The 16,612-nt window shown below is 41.6% G+C and overlaps 1 protein-coding gene across 25 annotated transcripts in view; it reads right to left on the bottom strand.

Moving 5' to 3' along the window:
* SPATS2L (spermatogenesis associated serine rich 2 like) overlaps nt 1-16,612 on the bottom strand; it is a 172,908-nt gene that overhangs the window by 22,102 nt on the left and 134,194 nt on the right. For all 25 annotated transcript variants that reach the window (XM_055379355.2, XM_055379354.2, XM_063695079.1 and 22 more), the window contains one exon: nt 15,870-16,005. In XM_055379355.2, coding sequence (XP_055235330.1) covers nt 15,870-16,005 — 136 coding nt within the window. The remainder of the gene's footprint in view (nt 1-15,869; nt 16,006-16,612) is intronic.

Genomic DNA, 16,612 nt, shown 5'->3' with positions numbered 1-16,612 from the left:
CTTAATGCACACCCTTGAGGATGTGAAAGAGCCTGTGAAGTTGGCATCAAACCAGGCTTCCGTTTCACTGGGCATTTCCATAGAAGATTGTCTGCAAGCATCGTAGTAATTCAAGCTCTGCTATCTATGGGTAGCTGCTTTCAAAACTCATGTGCACAAAGGCAAGTCAGTGATCTCTGCTGACTCAGGACCCAGCTTGGAGCTGATGAACTGATGCAAACCAAGATCAGGGGCCAGCCCAGGGCAGATAAACCCGGCCTGCCCTTGAGAATCTCAATGTGTAGACCTGAGAGTTCCTTGAGTTTTGCTTTCCAGGCAGTAGGCTTGTCAAGGGAAGAATAATGGTGGGAAGTGGATGTGGAGGAAGTAGTAAAGCCAGCCTGTCCTTTGGCAGGCTGTCAGACAGTGAGGAGCCAGCCTCACATCAAGCGAGTGCCAGACTAAAAGAAGGTCAGAGAGGAAAGACCATGCCTAAATCCTTCTAAATGCCCACAAAGCCTGGGGTGTCTGGGTGTGTCACATCCAGTTTTGGGAGTAATTTCATCGGTGCCATTTCCACGTTCTGTGGAATCTTCTTAGAGGTACCAGGACAGAGATAGACACGTATCGGTGGTCAAGTGTGGCTTGACAACTCTGCAGGCTGGATAAGGGCAGAGGGCACTTGGCAAAGCCCTGGTATGGAGTTACCAGATATGGAGGGAGGAGCGAGTCCCTTGGAGAGGAATGACGTTAGGGAGTTGATGAGTCACAGAAGAATCAGAGACAGTATCACGAACCACATTCCTACTGTGGAAGCTGCAAGGTCACACACTTGCTTTCGAGGTACACCTCTGCAGACACATATCAGCCCTCAGTTGCCTCAAAATGTGAGCTGATCACTTTCTGAGTGCAGATGGTGGGCCAGGCACATTAGGTAGAGTGCCAGTGCCTTCCTGGAATGATCTCATCTAAGCTTCCTGACATCCCAGGAGGAGTAAGCCTGGCTTTCTCCTTGCCACAGGGGCTTGAAACAAGCCCTTCCCTCTGCCCTGAAGACAACTCTTCTGCTTAACCTTGCTTCTCTTCATCTAATCAGCTCTGAGTCCTCCTTCAGGTCTTTGCTTAATCATCACTTCCTTAGAGAGCTCTGACTAAGTTTTTAAAAACTTCTGTTCAATTTCATGATCTTAGACTTATTATGGGTTGCTCAATAAAAATTTCTTGATAGTGATGAATATAAGGGAAGACAACATATTCATTTTTCTGTGGCATAACAATAATGAAACTTACTAGTACATTGTGGTGCTTGCATATACATCACATTTATGCAAAACTTTTGGTCACTGACAGAATTTAATCATTTGAGACATAAGCTTATGAGTAAAGGTGTCATGATACTCACCAAACACACAAAGTTTGGCTGAGTCAAAACAGGCAGTTTGCAAACTATGGTGGTTTAATTACTGAAATTTGTTCTCCCACCACTGATCATCTGAAATGCTAAGTTCTGAATGTTTTTGCTTTTCAACAGTGATCCTGAGTACTTGACAGAAATACATAACTCTTTAATTGGCTTTCCACTGGCCACTAAAAGTTTTCTAAATGGTTGGGTAAAGCCCTCTGGAGGGCACCAGGCACATCAAACGTGTTCTACATAAACAGAGCTCCCGTAAAATCCACGCGGACCTCACATGTTTCAGATGTGCCCTTTCTCCTTCTAAAAACACATCTTCTCATTTTAGCCAAACTGCCTGGATAGTAAAATTTTATTTTGTTGCCACAAAAAAGCTTTTATTATCAAAGCAATAAGGTGTAAGGAGGAGATTACCATGGCAAAGACTTTATAGTTTATTATATAGTTAATCACAGAGATAAAGTGTCATTTTATAAAAATGTTTCCACTGTCTTGATTCCTTTCTATAGAGCACTGATAATAACAACAATGAAAAGAATCAGAAAGCCTCGTTATTAGTAATAGATTTATCATTTTCTCCCCTGTGAAAGGCTCTTTAAATTTGGAGACGGAGGCATTGAGTGACAAAATTGATTCATTTGGAAGCTTGGGTGAGTCATGTCAGGCCTAGCGTTCTTCAAATATAAAGATGCCACCATAGAGAGGCAGCCACAGGACCATCAATGCGGTTGATAAGCTGGAGAGCAGAACCTGCTGGTAGATACTGAGGAATGAAAGCAGAATTTCAAAGGGGAGGTGAAGAACTCAATCTGTAACAACAGCCAGAGTTAGATGTTAAAGAGTTAAAACGAGGCCACATTCCATCTTCCATGCATTTGCCTCAGGGAGACTAGAGTGAGAGGAATTGCCGGGGACCATCTGATCCCAGACAATTTTGCTGCAGAACCTTCTTGTGGGGAAAGTACTTCAGCTGGAGCTTAACTCGTCATCCGCCAAGCCAACAACTGCAGAATGGGAGCATGGGGAGGGAGGCAGGCCCAGCAGGAGGGGCATGCAGTAGAAAGAGAAGGTGGGAACTGCTGGAGAGAAAGGATGCTATGAATGCTAATGAATATTTCAGCCTTCCTGGCCTCTACCAAATAGCATAAAGCATGCCAAAGACTGATAAGCCCTACAGCCAGGCTGCCCTGCATAAAGAATTTCCATTTCTTTCACTAAAAAGAAAAGAGTGGTATAAAAACATCTCCCTCCACTGTGGGCTCTGCTGCTTCTTAATGCAAAGGAATAAGAACTGTGACCAACAGTTCTAACATCCCCTGAGAGGGATGTCAGCTGGGCTGATAGCCTAGTAGTGCCCACTGACCACCATGTGGGCCTTGAGCTGGGAAGCTACAGTTGCCCCGTACTAGCTAGCACTGAGCATCTGTGTCCCTTCCCTTAAATTTTGCCCACTAGTTGCAAGGCAGGAAAACTTCCTTTATACATTTAAGGCCTAATGTACTGTTCCCATGAGTACCATTTCTGGTCCAACTCCCCAAGTATTACCAGCAATTATTGGGCCCAGGGCAAAGCTAGTCAGGGGTTTCAGCTCACCAATTTCTCAATTGCAATTTCTCAATTTCTTTGTTGCAGCTGTCAACAAAGATGCTTCCCTGGCTTGACAGCCACAAATGCAGAAAGACCGTACGGTTCTTTATTCCCAGGGTCAGGAGGCCTGGCAGCCCTAACTGTAAAGGGCACTCACGCTCTTGCACACTGTCAATTCCCGGCTCTTCCTTGCTGTTCTGCTCCCCATCCTGTCCTCTCTCCTGCACCCTCTATACTGGTTACTGGTGTCATCTCTCACCCAGTGTCCATGGCTCCTCTTCCTTCACTTCCCACATGGTTACATCCTTGGAAGTCTACCCCAGAAATGTCTGTCTGTCCCATGCACCTCTCCACTTCCACTGACTCTTATTTAACCCTGAGCACATTACCCAGTCCTTGGCTATTTGTTGTTGTTTATTGTTACACTGCTGGAATTCCCGGGTCTGTCACCTTCCACTCTGTATATATTTGCATTTAGGTTTTATAACAACATGAATTCTTTTCAAAACTGGAAAATAATAATAGATTTTTTTTTTTGAAATGCAGCACTGGTGACAAATTGGTCCTTCTAAAGATTTCTTGGGTTTAACAGTGCTATTTGGTAAACATATAAAACCCTGCATACATGTCCACAGCATGTAGACTGGGGTTAGCACACAACCCTTTGAAAGGCTGCCTACTAATCATGCTCATCCGGGAAATACAGTGGGGGTGCCTCAAGCATGAACCACACTCAACATACAAAGCAAAGTCAAAATCCATCTGACTGTCAATGAACATCAATGACTATACTCAATTGCCAATCAGGCTGACATTTTATTTCTACTACTTTTATGAGAGGCAATACAATGTGTTAATATTGTTTAGTCTGCATATTTTATGTTGGAATCATACAATGATTTGAAATTATGGTTAATAAATTGTTCATCGTACTGTCTGAGGTGCATTTCTGGAATGAGACACAGATTTAGTATAAGGACTAACTCTCAACATTAATAATATTTTGGAGTTCTTCAAAAAGGACATAATTAATTAAAAAATACACAGGGATTTCTTTTTCTTATTGGAATTTTTTAAATGACAGAATAGCATAACCCCATAGTATGGAAATCCCACAACATTAAATGTTCAACTGAAAAATCTATATTCCTCTGTTTAGAAATTGTACATATGACTTTGATGAAAAATAGAAATTTCTATCTTTGCTAATTATTAGTTCAGTTTCTTTTCATGGAGGTCACTATTCAGGGAAAGTAACTTGACTGTATTTCAGTGTCTTTGACTATAAAAATGCTGACTCCCCTGCTTCCCCTTTTAAAGTTACATCTGCCGGGCATGGTGGCTCATGCCTATAATCCCAGCACTTTGGGAGGGCAAGGCAGGCAGATCACCTCAGGTCAGGAGTTCAAGACCAGCCTGGCCAACATGGTGAAACCCCATCTCTACTAAAAAACTGGAAAAGATTAGAAAGCAGGATAAAATGAAACAAATCTCAAAATAAAGCAAAATGCCCCTTTGTCTCAAGCACAAAATAGAGCCAACCACTCTGATCACTGTTGTTATTTCCTTCCAAAAAAAAAAAAAAAAAAGAAAGAAAACGGTGGGGGCAAGGGGAAGGGCATTTATGTAGATGCCATCATGGTTGCTGAGCATAAATAACAGGAACAGAAACTGGAAGAAACTGATATAGTACAAGAAGTGCCAGAAATGCTGGCCCACATTCAACCCAAGGCAGCCAGGCCTAGCCTCCTCTGCTCCTGGCCTCCACGCAGGCTCTCATGTGAAAAGGGGAGGGGAGGGGCTCTTCTTGTTTTTGGCCTAGAAGGCTCTTCCCCACAATCACAGGTGCTGTTATTGTCCATGGTAAGGCCCTACCCTAGTCCAGGCTTCCAAAATGGAGCACAAATACAATATTAAATTTTATGTACTCACTTGTTATTCTAAGTAGGCTTTCCTCATCTTTAGTATACAGATTAACAGTAGTACACATGTGTAATTTATAAATGAACTTTCTGATTTGAGAGGGATGTGCTTAAAATTCATTTATTGATGGAGTGAGACCATCATCATTAGTTATATTAATTTTCTTTTTGAGACAGGGTCTGGCTCTGTTGCCCAGGTTGGGGTGCAGTGGTGTGGGTGTGATGTTGGCTCACTGCAAACTCCGCCTCCTGGGCTCAGGCGATCCTTCCACCTCAGCCTCCAGAGTAGCTGGGACTGGAGATCTACACCACCATACCCAGCTAATTTTTATATTTTTTTGGTAGAGACAGGGTTTTTCCATGTTGTCCAGGTTGCTCTTGAACTCCTGGCCTCAAGCAATCCTCCTATCTTGGCCTCCCAAAGTGCTGGAATAACAGGTGTGAGCCACCGTGCCCAGCCGAGACCATCATTATTGATGGAAGAACGGTACTTCTCCCTGAGCACATTATGTTCTTTCTTGCCTCTGGTTCTTTGTGTTGCTTCTTCTGCAAGGAATCTTCTTTCTTCCTTCTCCATCTGGCAAATTTCTAGTCTTCCTTCAAGATCCTGCTCCAAGGTCACCTCTGCAATGGAACCTTTCCTAATGAGCCAGGTAGAGTTGATTTTCCCTCCCCCAAGCTCCATTCCAGCTTGTTTACATCTGCAGCCACTAGTGCATGGGCTTTTTTAGGAAGAAGACTGTCTTTATCCCTCAGTCTTTCTAGAAGTGCTCCTTCAAGTGTGGTCTGCAGACCACCTACATTTGTACTCACTACACTCATTGAGTGGAAGATTCTTGGGTGCCACCCAACATCCACAGAATCAGAATATCTGGAAATGGGGCCCTGATGCTCGTCGTGCACTCAAATGTTTGAAAAGTAGTGGCTTGACACACATTCATCTATCTATTAAGTGGATGAATGAAGAAAGGGGAAGAGAGAGGTAGCGAAGGCATGGCAAGACAAGAAAGGGGAAGGGGAGCTGTTTTGGTGGCAACTGTGACATTCAGAAGTGGGTGTCCCTTTGCCTTACTTCTCTCTTCATCAAGTAATAAAAAGTAGAAGTGGTGATGAACCATTCCTATCCCATAGCTGGACTCCACTGCATGCTAAATAAACAGAAAGTTGGAAGGGATAACTTATTGCCAGTGTCTTGGTGTAGAGGAAAAGAAATTTCCCAAATGCTACTCTGGAAGAGAATCAACCTTAACTGAACATCTCTTATGGGCCAGGCTAGTGATTTTCTAGAATGATGTGATAGATACATTACTTATATATGAACTTTCACAAAACCCCTAGAAAGTGATAACAGTACTCCTGCTTTGTAGCTGCAAAGGAGTTAAAAAACTCAACCAGGTTCAGAGCTAGAATATGTAGAGATGAGATTTAAACCTTAATCTATCTAACTCCACATCCCGTGCCTCTTAATTAAGTGGTTAATAAACCTTGGAAAATGTGTCTTTCATTAGAATATGGCCTGGTAAGAATCAAGAGTTCATAGTCACTAGAAGCAGCATGTAGTATACAGATAAGGAATTCTATTTTATTGGCTTCACATACAGCTTTTCTATATGATTTGTTGCTGACTTAGCTGACAAACTGCCCAAAATAATTCCTTAGTCTCACTGTACCAGTCCAAAAAACAGAAATAAGCTCCAAGATGCATTCTGAAATTGTAATTTAGGACTCACTTTTTAGTATTATAATGTATTTTATATTTATACTAAGATATAAGAACAAATTCATCTTCTTTTTTCTAGTGAAAATAGACTATATTGCATATATTTTTTTTAAAAGACCATACTCTAGTATCCTATGGGAATGTGTAGATAGAACAATTTGCTTATTTCCTCTTTATTTTTCTATTTTATGATGAAAACAATTCCTTTTCAGAAGTACATTCCCGGGCTGGTTGATTGGTAAGCTTTCATCTGCTGAAAAGATTCAGAAATCTTTTCCGATTTCAGGCTGAAATTAGAACCAATTTCTTGTCTTCCAGCTCTTATTGTGGGCCTTTATTCTGCAAAGAAGGCTGCAGTGCCAGCGGAGCTGACTGCCAGTGCCAAGTGTGTGACTGACATAATGTATGGAGGTAATCCACACTTGTAGCTCAGGAAGGCTATTAATAAGAGGTGCTATTTATGCTGGTTTCCTGGGGACTATACCTAAACTGAAAAGGCCAGTTCAGTACTTTTTGTATTTATCAACCTGCTCTTCCTTCATGTCAACTGATTCATTCAGTCCTTGCAAAGGCCCTGGGGAAACATCTATTGCAGAGGAAAACCTCAGGGAGGAAAGAAAATAGGAAAAGAGAAGCTTTCACCTCCAAAGAGTGAGCTACACCTATTTAGAAAGACACATATTCACAAATGAGGCAAGATTTGAAATATACTGCACTACAGGGACTTGCCTTAGTCACAAAGTCATGGGAACCTTGAGTTTCTCCATGTTATGTGGGTATTTGCCCTTTTCACAATTTCAGAATAGATCCCGGAGCTTATTTCGGTTTATTGGACTGGTGCAGAGTGAGGAAAAGGAGTCATTTTGGGCAATTTGTCAGCTAGACAGCAACGGAAACCATACGTATGGCTCTCTTGAGGCATAAATGTATTTATTAGCCTCTTCCATTATTGTCTCTTGGTGTCCCTTGCAAGTAAATGTTCATCCCCATACCCTCTGTTTCTTTAACTTCTGGCATAATATTGAATGTTGGGGGTGGGGAGAAAAAAGTTTAATTCTCTTTCTATGGTGCTTTGTCCAAGTCACAAGCAGGTGAACACTTAGAAAAACTACTTGATGAGAAGGAAAGGGATTAGTCAGAAAGTCTGGTTTGTATAGATTTTGATCAATGCAAGGATTGTATTCATTTCCAGAGCAGAAAGAGATAGAGCCCTTTTATTAAATGTCTTTTAAAACAAAACATTAAAAAACACAATTCAAACACTTGATTTTATTAAAAACAAAACCAAAAACACACTGAACTCTTATGATTTTGTTGTTGTTGTTGTTGTTTTGTTTGTTTTTGTTGTTTAGACAGTGTCTTGTTCTGTCACCCAGGCTGGAGTGCGGTGGTGTGATCTCAGCTCACTGCAACCTCTGCCTCCCAGGTTCAAGTGATTCTCCTGCCTCGGCTTCCTGAGTAGCTGGGATTGCAGGCATGAACCACCATACCGGGCTAATTTTTGTATTTTTAGTAGAGACAGGGTTTAGCCATGTTGGCCAGGCTGGTCTCTAACTCCCGACCTCAAGTGATCTACCCGCCTCAGCCTCCCAAAGTGCTGGGATTACAGGTGTGGGCCACTGTGCCCACCCGTTTGTTTGTTTTTGAGACAGGGTCTTTCTCTGTTGCCCAGCCTGGAGTATAATGGCATGATCATGGCTTATCTCACAGCCTCAACCTGGGGGCTCAAATGATCCTCCCACCTCAGCCTCCTGAGTAGCTTGGACTAAAGGACTGTACCACCACATCTGGCTAATTTTAAAATTTTTTGTAGAGATGAGGTCTCCCTGTGTTACTCTAGCTGGCCAAACTCTTGATTTTTGTCTTCACTACTTGTTTAATCTAAGGAATTAACAAAATTTAGTAATTGTTTAACACATTCCTGATAATTAAACAGGGAACTGAAAGCTTTTAAAAATTATTATATAACAATGCTAAGTGGCTGAAAAGGCTCCTAAAGGCAACTTTCCTACTGGTAATCCTATTATAAACATGCCTTGTTGAATGGCAAAGAGAAAAGCATCATCTTATTACTGTACAACTACACTATACTACCCCAGATACTCTCAGTGTACACTAGGAGTGTTTACTATCAATATTTCAGCCACGTTGCTTTAACAATGGAATCTTGACTCATTCCTCATGTTTATATCAACATCTTCCATGTGACTGAACTCAAAACCCAAATTTGCTTGTTGTCACAGCATCTATTCTGTGACACAGATCTGATTCTAGGACCTGTTTCGCCTAATATATATTTTTCCTATGCTTACCTCTTGAAGTATATATAATGCCACAGTTCCAGTGATCTCCTAATTAAGACAGAGTAATGAAATGGCCAGTAAGTATTTGTTCAACCACTACGGCACCGTAAGATATGTAAAAGACCTTCTGTTCATTTGGCTTAAAGAGCATAATGGCTGGCATACCTGGGTATGTCACTGGCATCAGAGTAGTTGGATATATGCCAGATATGCCAGAAACACCAAGTAATATTGCTCCCTGGCTGAAGTCAAAGAAGAATAACCCCCAAGCAGACATTTAATGGAACAAGTCCTTACTGTATTTATCTTTACATGTCTCAGATCTTCATCCTAATCCTGGTCCCCACTGTGATATTTGGTTTTATTGCAAAATGAGAAAAAGACTCAGGTAGAAACAGAATGGCTAATGAAAGTGACTGCCTATCATTAGCTACAACCTTCGGTTCTTAATTTTTCCATTTTCTTCTAAGGACTGAGTAGAATTCTATAATGAAAAACAGATGATAAAGCAAAGCCTTCAATTTTCTACACTTCAGTATAATTGTTTTTCTGATCTCAATGAGACAAAAATGTAATTTGACCTTTAAAATGTGTAGTGAGAGGGTTTACGTTTCAGGCACTATGGAAAAAATATTTCCTGCTGCACTGATATGAAATGAGAAGACAAATATAGTGTTTCTTTGGGTATGTGATTGGAAAGTCCCTCTTTCATATCTCCAGTGATGGCTTAGGAGGGCAACTGGGGGCAGACAGATGATCAGGGGTGTTTCAAAGGGAAGAGTCTCCATCCTTCCCTCAAGGAGCTCCAGCAGAACGGAGGTGGCAGGACGAATGAAGCACTCTTCTCTCATTTTCCTCTCACCCAGGCTTTCCCAGCACTACAGACATTTTGGGCCAGGTAATTCTTTCTTATAGGAGAAGTAGGAGAGACGGTTAGCAGCATCCCTAGCCTCTACCTAACAGATGCCAGCGGCACTCTCTCCCTGTGGCTGTGACAATCAAAAATATTTCCAAATCAATGGTCTCCTGGGGGCAAAATTGTCCCATTGAGAACCACTGCTGTGGCCCTAGACATATCACTCCCTTTGCAAGACTCTCAACCAGCAGTTTTCAACCACAGATGTCAAGAGAATTATCTGTTTTTGGTTCTTATTGAGACAGGGTCTCACTCTGTCACCTAGGCTGGAGTGCAGTGGCACGAACACGGCTCACAGCAGTCTTGAATTCCTGGGCTTAAGCGATCCTCCCACCTCAGCCTCCTGAGTGGCTGGGACCACAGGCACACACCACTATGCCCAGCTAATCAAAAAATTGTAGAGATGGGGTCTCTCCATGTTGTCTAGGCTGGTCTCGAACTCCTGGGCTCAAGCAATCCTCCTGCCTCGGCCTTCCAAGGTGTTGGGATTGCAGGCGTGAGCCACTGTGCCTGGCCCATTTGTTATTGTTGTTGTTTTTGAGGGAGTCTCACTCTGTTGCCCAGGCTGGAGTGCAGTGGAGCGATCTTGGCTCACTGCAACCTCCACCTCCCAGGTTCAAGTGATTCTCCTGCCTCAGCCTTCTGAGTAGCTCGAATTATAGGTGTACGCTACCTTGCCTGGCTAATTTTTTGTATTTTTAGTGGAGATGGGGTTTCACCATGTTGGCCAGGCTGGTCTTGAACTCCTGACCTCAGGTGATCCACCTGCCTCGGCCTCCCAAAGTGCTGGGATTACAGGCGTGACCCACCGTGCCTGGCCTGTTGTTTTTAAAAGCGTGGTACAATCAGTATCTCTGGGGGCAGCATTTAGGCAAGGGAGGACTATAAAGCTCTAAGAGTTTTTATTTATAGTGTACACACATATACTTTGGTATGGAAAGAAGTAGATATTAATATGTAGGCATCATCTTTTAATGTTAAGTTGTTCACAAAGAGAACACATAAAAAACCCAATGGACACAGAAAAGCCAGGGTTTATCATTGTTTGGAAAGCCAGGAATCACATGAAAGCAGCTAAAATTTGGAGAATATGGGTAGGGAAAAAAAAAACAATCAACATGGCAAGAATCAGCTTTGAAAAATCTGCAAAAGTGATGGTCTTACTTGGACTCAAACTAAAGGGGCTTCAAGGATATATGTTTCAACAATTTAAAATTATCTGGATATCCAAGGAGAGCAAACTGGGAATATGGGACATACGGTTACATATACGTGGTTCTGATGCTCAGCAGTGCCACTGGCAACTTCCCATATGGGAGACCTCAAGATCACATCCTAGGAAAAGTGCACAATATTTAAAGTGTCAATGGTGACATCTGGTTTGTATGTGGGGCCACCTGTTGACCACATTGATAATCTGTGTGTGATTTTCCTTGGCTATCAACAGGGCTTCAGTAGCACATGAGAAGGATTTGAGGGATGAGAAAGATAAAACTTATTTCAAAATAGCTTTTTCTTCTGCCTAAAAGTCCCACTTTTATTTTATTATTAATTATTTTTTGAGGCAGGGTCTCACTCAAGCTGGAGTGCAGTGGCAAGATCTTGGCTCACAACAGCCTCGACTTCCTAGACTCCAGTGATCCTCCCCCCTCTCAGCCTCCCGAGTAGCTGGAACTACAGACAAACCATCACACCTAGCTGATTTTTTTTTTTCTTTTTGTAGAGACAAGGTCTCGCTGTGTTGCCCAGATTGGTCTCAAACTCCTGCCTCAGCCTCCCAAAGTGCTAGGATTACAGGTGTGTTCCACCTTGCCCTGCCACATTCTCACTTTTAGAGTTAGTCTTTTGGCTGGGGGAGAGAGTCTCAACAGAGCATTTGTTAGTATGCAAATATGTCACTTTGAGAGGGAGGATACATGGTTATCATAGGGATGAGTTTAGTAAGTTACATAAGATAATTGAGTTTCCATAGTTAAAAAAAAAGAGAAAAGGGATATGGAGACACCACTATAAACACCTGTCTTGATTGAGGTGAGGAGCCCTGGCCTGTACGGGGCAGCAGGAGGTTCACCCTGTCTGTTGGGAAGGAGGAAACTCTAAGACGCAGGAAAATTGGCAGAGGAAGGGGAAGTAGGCCAGGGCTCAGGGTGTGGGGAGCTGAGACTCCTGACCTACTTTCAAATTCTGCTTGGGCCAGACTTGGCATTGCTTCGGGAAAAAAGAAACACAAAGTATAGGAACATTTCTGGCCCACTGGTACAGAATACATGCTTTCACAGATTTCCCTTTCCTCTTGGAAAACAAAGCTGCCTAAAAGGACTGCTCCCTCCAGCCCCCATTCTCTGCAGCCTCTTTATGCCTCCCCATGCCCAGCACACACGCTACCCCATTGGCTCATTACCTTCTTCCATTTTCTTAGAGTGCTTTTAATTAGATGTTAAATTGACAATAGCACCTAACAGAATTTTTACAGCTCTATTTTGGAATACTTTTTCCCCCAGCATATGGCGGAACTATCAAGTATTATTCTCCTTCCTCAATGTTTTTTTGAATTTAATGTTTTATTGCTCATTTTAAGTCTTCACAATCAACTTGGACACACACACACAGATTTGTGATGAGAAGCTAGACTAGTTTGCATATAAAGCAATTAAATCTGGCAGCTATGATTCCAAAGGATGAATATTTTCCAGTTGTGGTAGGAGGCCAATCATACAGAAAAGAAACCAGCTGTTTCATGTTAGTTCCTGATGTGACTTTTCACACAGATGCTCGTGTCGCAAAATTTATTTTCTGTTAAGATGCATTGTGAGAGCATTGTATCATCTTTATTCCCCTCGCAAATCCCTAATTCTTTCTGGGAAAATGAGAATGCTCAGTTACGGTCATGCAGCCTACGTAACTGTATTCTGCTTAAATGCCAACTTTGATTTTACATTTTAGCTACTTAGTGGTTTTCTTCAATAACTGTACTGAACAAAGTATTCTTCACAGCCCGGTTGGAAGAGAGATCATTTCGTTCATTTTACCTTGATGTGTGTGTGCTTGCTTGGTATTGAGGATACGCAAACAACAGCTTGCTCCCAGCCTCTCAAAATCATCATTCTCATGAATTCCAGCAGTACTTTTCAGGGAGTTTAGTCAAGCAGGACTCAGGTCCTTATGCTGGCACTTTTTGGTAGCAAAGTGAATATTTAGAATTTCTGACCTGAGTTTCTAGTTCTCAACTACACGAAATGCTTGTTGAGTACTTTGTGGTTAGGATAACTGGATGGCCCAAAGCAAGGAGAGGAGAAGAGGAACTGGAAATGGAAGGTATACATCTATGTCGCTTGTGCACCACATGCGGTGACATCTCTCTCAGAACTGGCATTCTTTCTGGAAATCTCCAGAGGACTTATCCCATGTCCTCCAAATCTAGATATGCCTCATGATGTAATCCTGAGGCTACAACTGCATTAAAATGAGTACATTCTAATACACCTACAGTTCACTCAAAGTTTTCTCTAATGCTTAGAATGCAGGATTTCACCATCAATAGGAAAATTTCATTAACAAAAATTTCCAAGCTGCCATCTTCAATTTTGTGACCTGATATTTCAAGAGCACCATAATCCCTAAAATTCATTTTCTTCCTCTTAGAAAACAAGAGGGAGGCTTTATTCAAGTATGTCACCATGTTTGCTGGGCTGCAAGTTCATTTGGAACAGAGGCAAGGTTTTTCTGTTTGGCAGGCATGCATAGTTGATTTTAAAGAGCACTTTGGTTTTATTTTTAAGTTAACATTTATGCAATTATTGTGGGATCACTTTTATTAAGGATTAGATCAGAAAATAAGTGCTGCTGTTTACTCATTTTATAGCAATGGCATACCAAAATGGTTGATCTAAATGTCTTCTTTGGTTTGCAGAAAAAGTGCCATTTTGTTAAGTAGGTGGCTTTTAAACAGCAGTACTACTTGGCAGCGCTCATTCAGAAGTGATTCTTTCCATCAGTTTAAAACACAACATGAATTACAAGCAGAGAAAAAATATACTATTTCCTTGGGTGTTGACTTTCCTGGCCCCACGCTTTCAGCTCTTGAGGAGTAAAACTCTCACAGAATCTGTTATAAATCTCAAGATGTCTCATGACCCATGTGATGTTCATTTTACTAAGAAATAAAATAAAATAAGAAGCTGGAGAAGAGAGAGGTAATTTGAGGGCATTGCTACACTTTGTCAATTAGTGTATGAGTCACTCAGATGGAAGGTATCACACAGAGGGCTCAGAGGAAGAGTTTATTCTAAAAGGCCACACTAAAGAGTAAGACAGAGTGGTCTTCTCTGAACAGCTAACTAATGCCTCTAGACAGGGGTTGACAAACAATGACCCTCATGAGCCAAATCTGGCCCACAGCCTTTTTGATTATCTAGGGCTGCCTTTGAGCAGCAACAGCAGAGCTGGGTAGCTGCATAGAGACCTTAAGGCCATAATGCTTAGGATAGTTACTAGTTGGCCCCATAAAGTCTGCAGACCCTGGCTCTAGAGAACAGCCCTGGAAGCTGGGTGTACTTCTAAGTGTTAAGGTAACTTACCTAAAGACAGATTGGAAGGTTATAAAATATAAAATAATAGTAATAACAATTTTCATTTGTATAGCATCTTTAATTTCTCTAGGTACTCAAACATATTCTTGGAGTTGCTTTGAAGTTGGTTAGGTTATAATATGATCAAACAGAGAAGACTTTCGTTGACATCCAGATGCCATGACTGGGGTTGGCGGGAGGTAGATGAATCCTCCCCTCAGAGGGCCTCTGAGAGGCTGAATGATAACTGAAGGAGAAAGTTTTCTTTTAAGTTCCTAGTGTCTTCTGCACCCTTAGGATCTTATATGATACATAGCAGATGGTTTAAAATTCATGCATTTTAAATTAGTGTTAAGCTTAATTCTTAGTTTTACACACAGTTTCTGCTAAAAAGCACATCAATGTCAAAGCAAGGACCTGGAATAGGAAAAGCATGCAGAAGGAGTGATCAAATTCTAGAATCACGGGAGGCCAATGAGATATAGAGAATATGTTACATGAGCTTGGGCATGGTGGATATGTGCCAGCCTTTGGACTTTTGCTATTTCAGATGAAGCCCTCTCTCAGATCATCAGAGGGCTAAGGATTATGTAATCTGGCAGCTGTGAGGGGGTCATCTTTGCTACCACAAAGAGAGATGGTGCCTAAGAAAACAACCAAGAGAGAGGGTGAGACAGACTGAGTCCTGATAACATAATGAGGATTTACAGTCAAATTTGTCTGAAGGAAACTTCTGTAATTTTCATGTATATCAGCCAATAAATTCTCTTTTGTCTTTAACTTCTGTGACTTGATTTCTGCCACTCCAAACTGAAAGAGACCTAACCGATACGCTGAGAACATTTTCCTACTGTTAATAACTAAACCTTTATTAACAGATATATCATTTCAATTGTGGACATGAGCAAATATACAGGGTTCAAACATTTTCCATCAAAATCAGTAGCAGGGAAGGCCAAGGCAGGACCAAAACCATATTGATGCACCATGTTTAAATTCTAGTCTTAAAGATACCCAAGAATGGGATTCTGTTGCTAAGCTTATGTGAGATGTTTCTGAATTTCGTTAAGGGAATTCTTCTTATTTTATAATTATAGAGCTGGAAAATATTTTGTTTTCCTAGTAGTATTCATGATATTAGCCTTCCAGGGATTTGTCAAAAATACTGTTTTTTGAGGTTTTATTCTTTGTTGAGGTTTTGTTTTACATCATTCATATAGTTTTGGGCCAACTTCAAACTCCAGTGAATTATGTCTATCAGGTTTCTTTTTATTCAAATACTTTATCTTCTTTTTTATTCCCAAGATACATGCTACTGCCTGCAGAGCTTAACAAAATTTGCTGGAGAGTTATTCTGTGATGTTTATGTATTAAATAAACAACATTTTCCATCTGATACTTTTACCTGTTGGAACAGCTCAAGCATCACAAATTTATGGTTCCTACGTTGAATCACTCACCAGTTGTGTAATTCAGCAAAGGCAGCTTTGATCTTCTTCACGGAACTATCCACTTCTTCCTTAATCATGACGCGATATCTAGTCAGAGAAACGGTGCAGCGTTGCAAATCCTTCACTGATTTCTCAATATTTGGGCCTAAAATTGATGTCAAAAAATATTATTAACTTGAGCATTTTATCCTTTGTTTATAAGCTAAACGACAAAACAAAGCAATTAGCCCACCAGAAAAAGGGACTCATCTTTTGTCTAGTAAAAGTTCCATCAGGAGAATGTTTGTAACCCAGTGTGGGTGGCTTGTGTGGCACCTGAGGCTGTTATGATTTCACCAGTGGGGTCTCTGACTGGGCCATCTAGGGTACGCTTGTCTCCTGCACTCTTTGGAAGGAGGCTGTCATCATTATGTTCTATCACAAACTGCAGCACCTTAGAATCGGATACGTCTAAAGACCATTTGTGCTGCTGGCTCTCTCTATAAACACCATTTGCGTGGTTAAAAGCCAGCAGGGCTTTTGGAAGAGGAAAATGACACAGAGACTGGGAGAGGTACAAATGAGCTAGAGAGAGGATGGGGCATCAGTGCCAGGTACGCTGGCACTGGCTCCATCATCCGAAGCCAGGCCTGTAATTAGAGCAGCAGCATTGAAAGCAGCTCTATGGGTGCCCATCTCGCCTGATTTCCTGCAACTGTCACCAGGGTCTACAGATAGTACATCACAAACAGGCAGACTGTACTTATCACAAT

The sequence above is a fragment of the Gorilla gorilla genome, chromosome 11 (genome assembly GCF_029281585.2).
Source record: "Gorilla gorilla gorilla isolate KB3781 chromosome 11, NHGRI_mGorGor1-v2.1_pri, whole genome shotgun sequence".
NCBI classification, from domain to species: Eukaryota; Metazoa; Chordata; class Mammalia; order Primates; family Hominidae; genus Gorilla; species Gorilla gorilla.
This window is presented reverse-complemented; position numbering and strand designations above follow the sequence as displayed.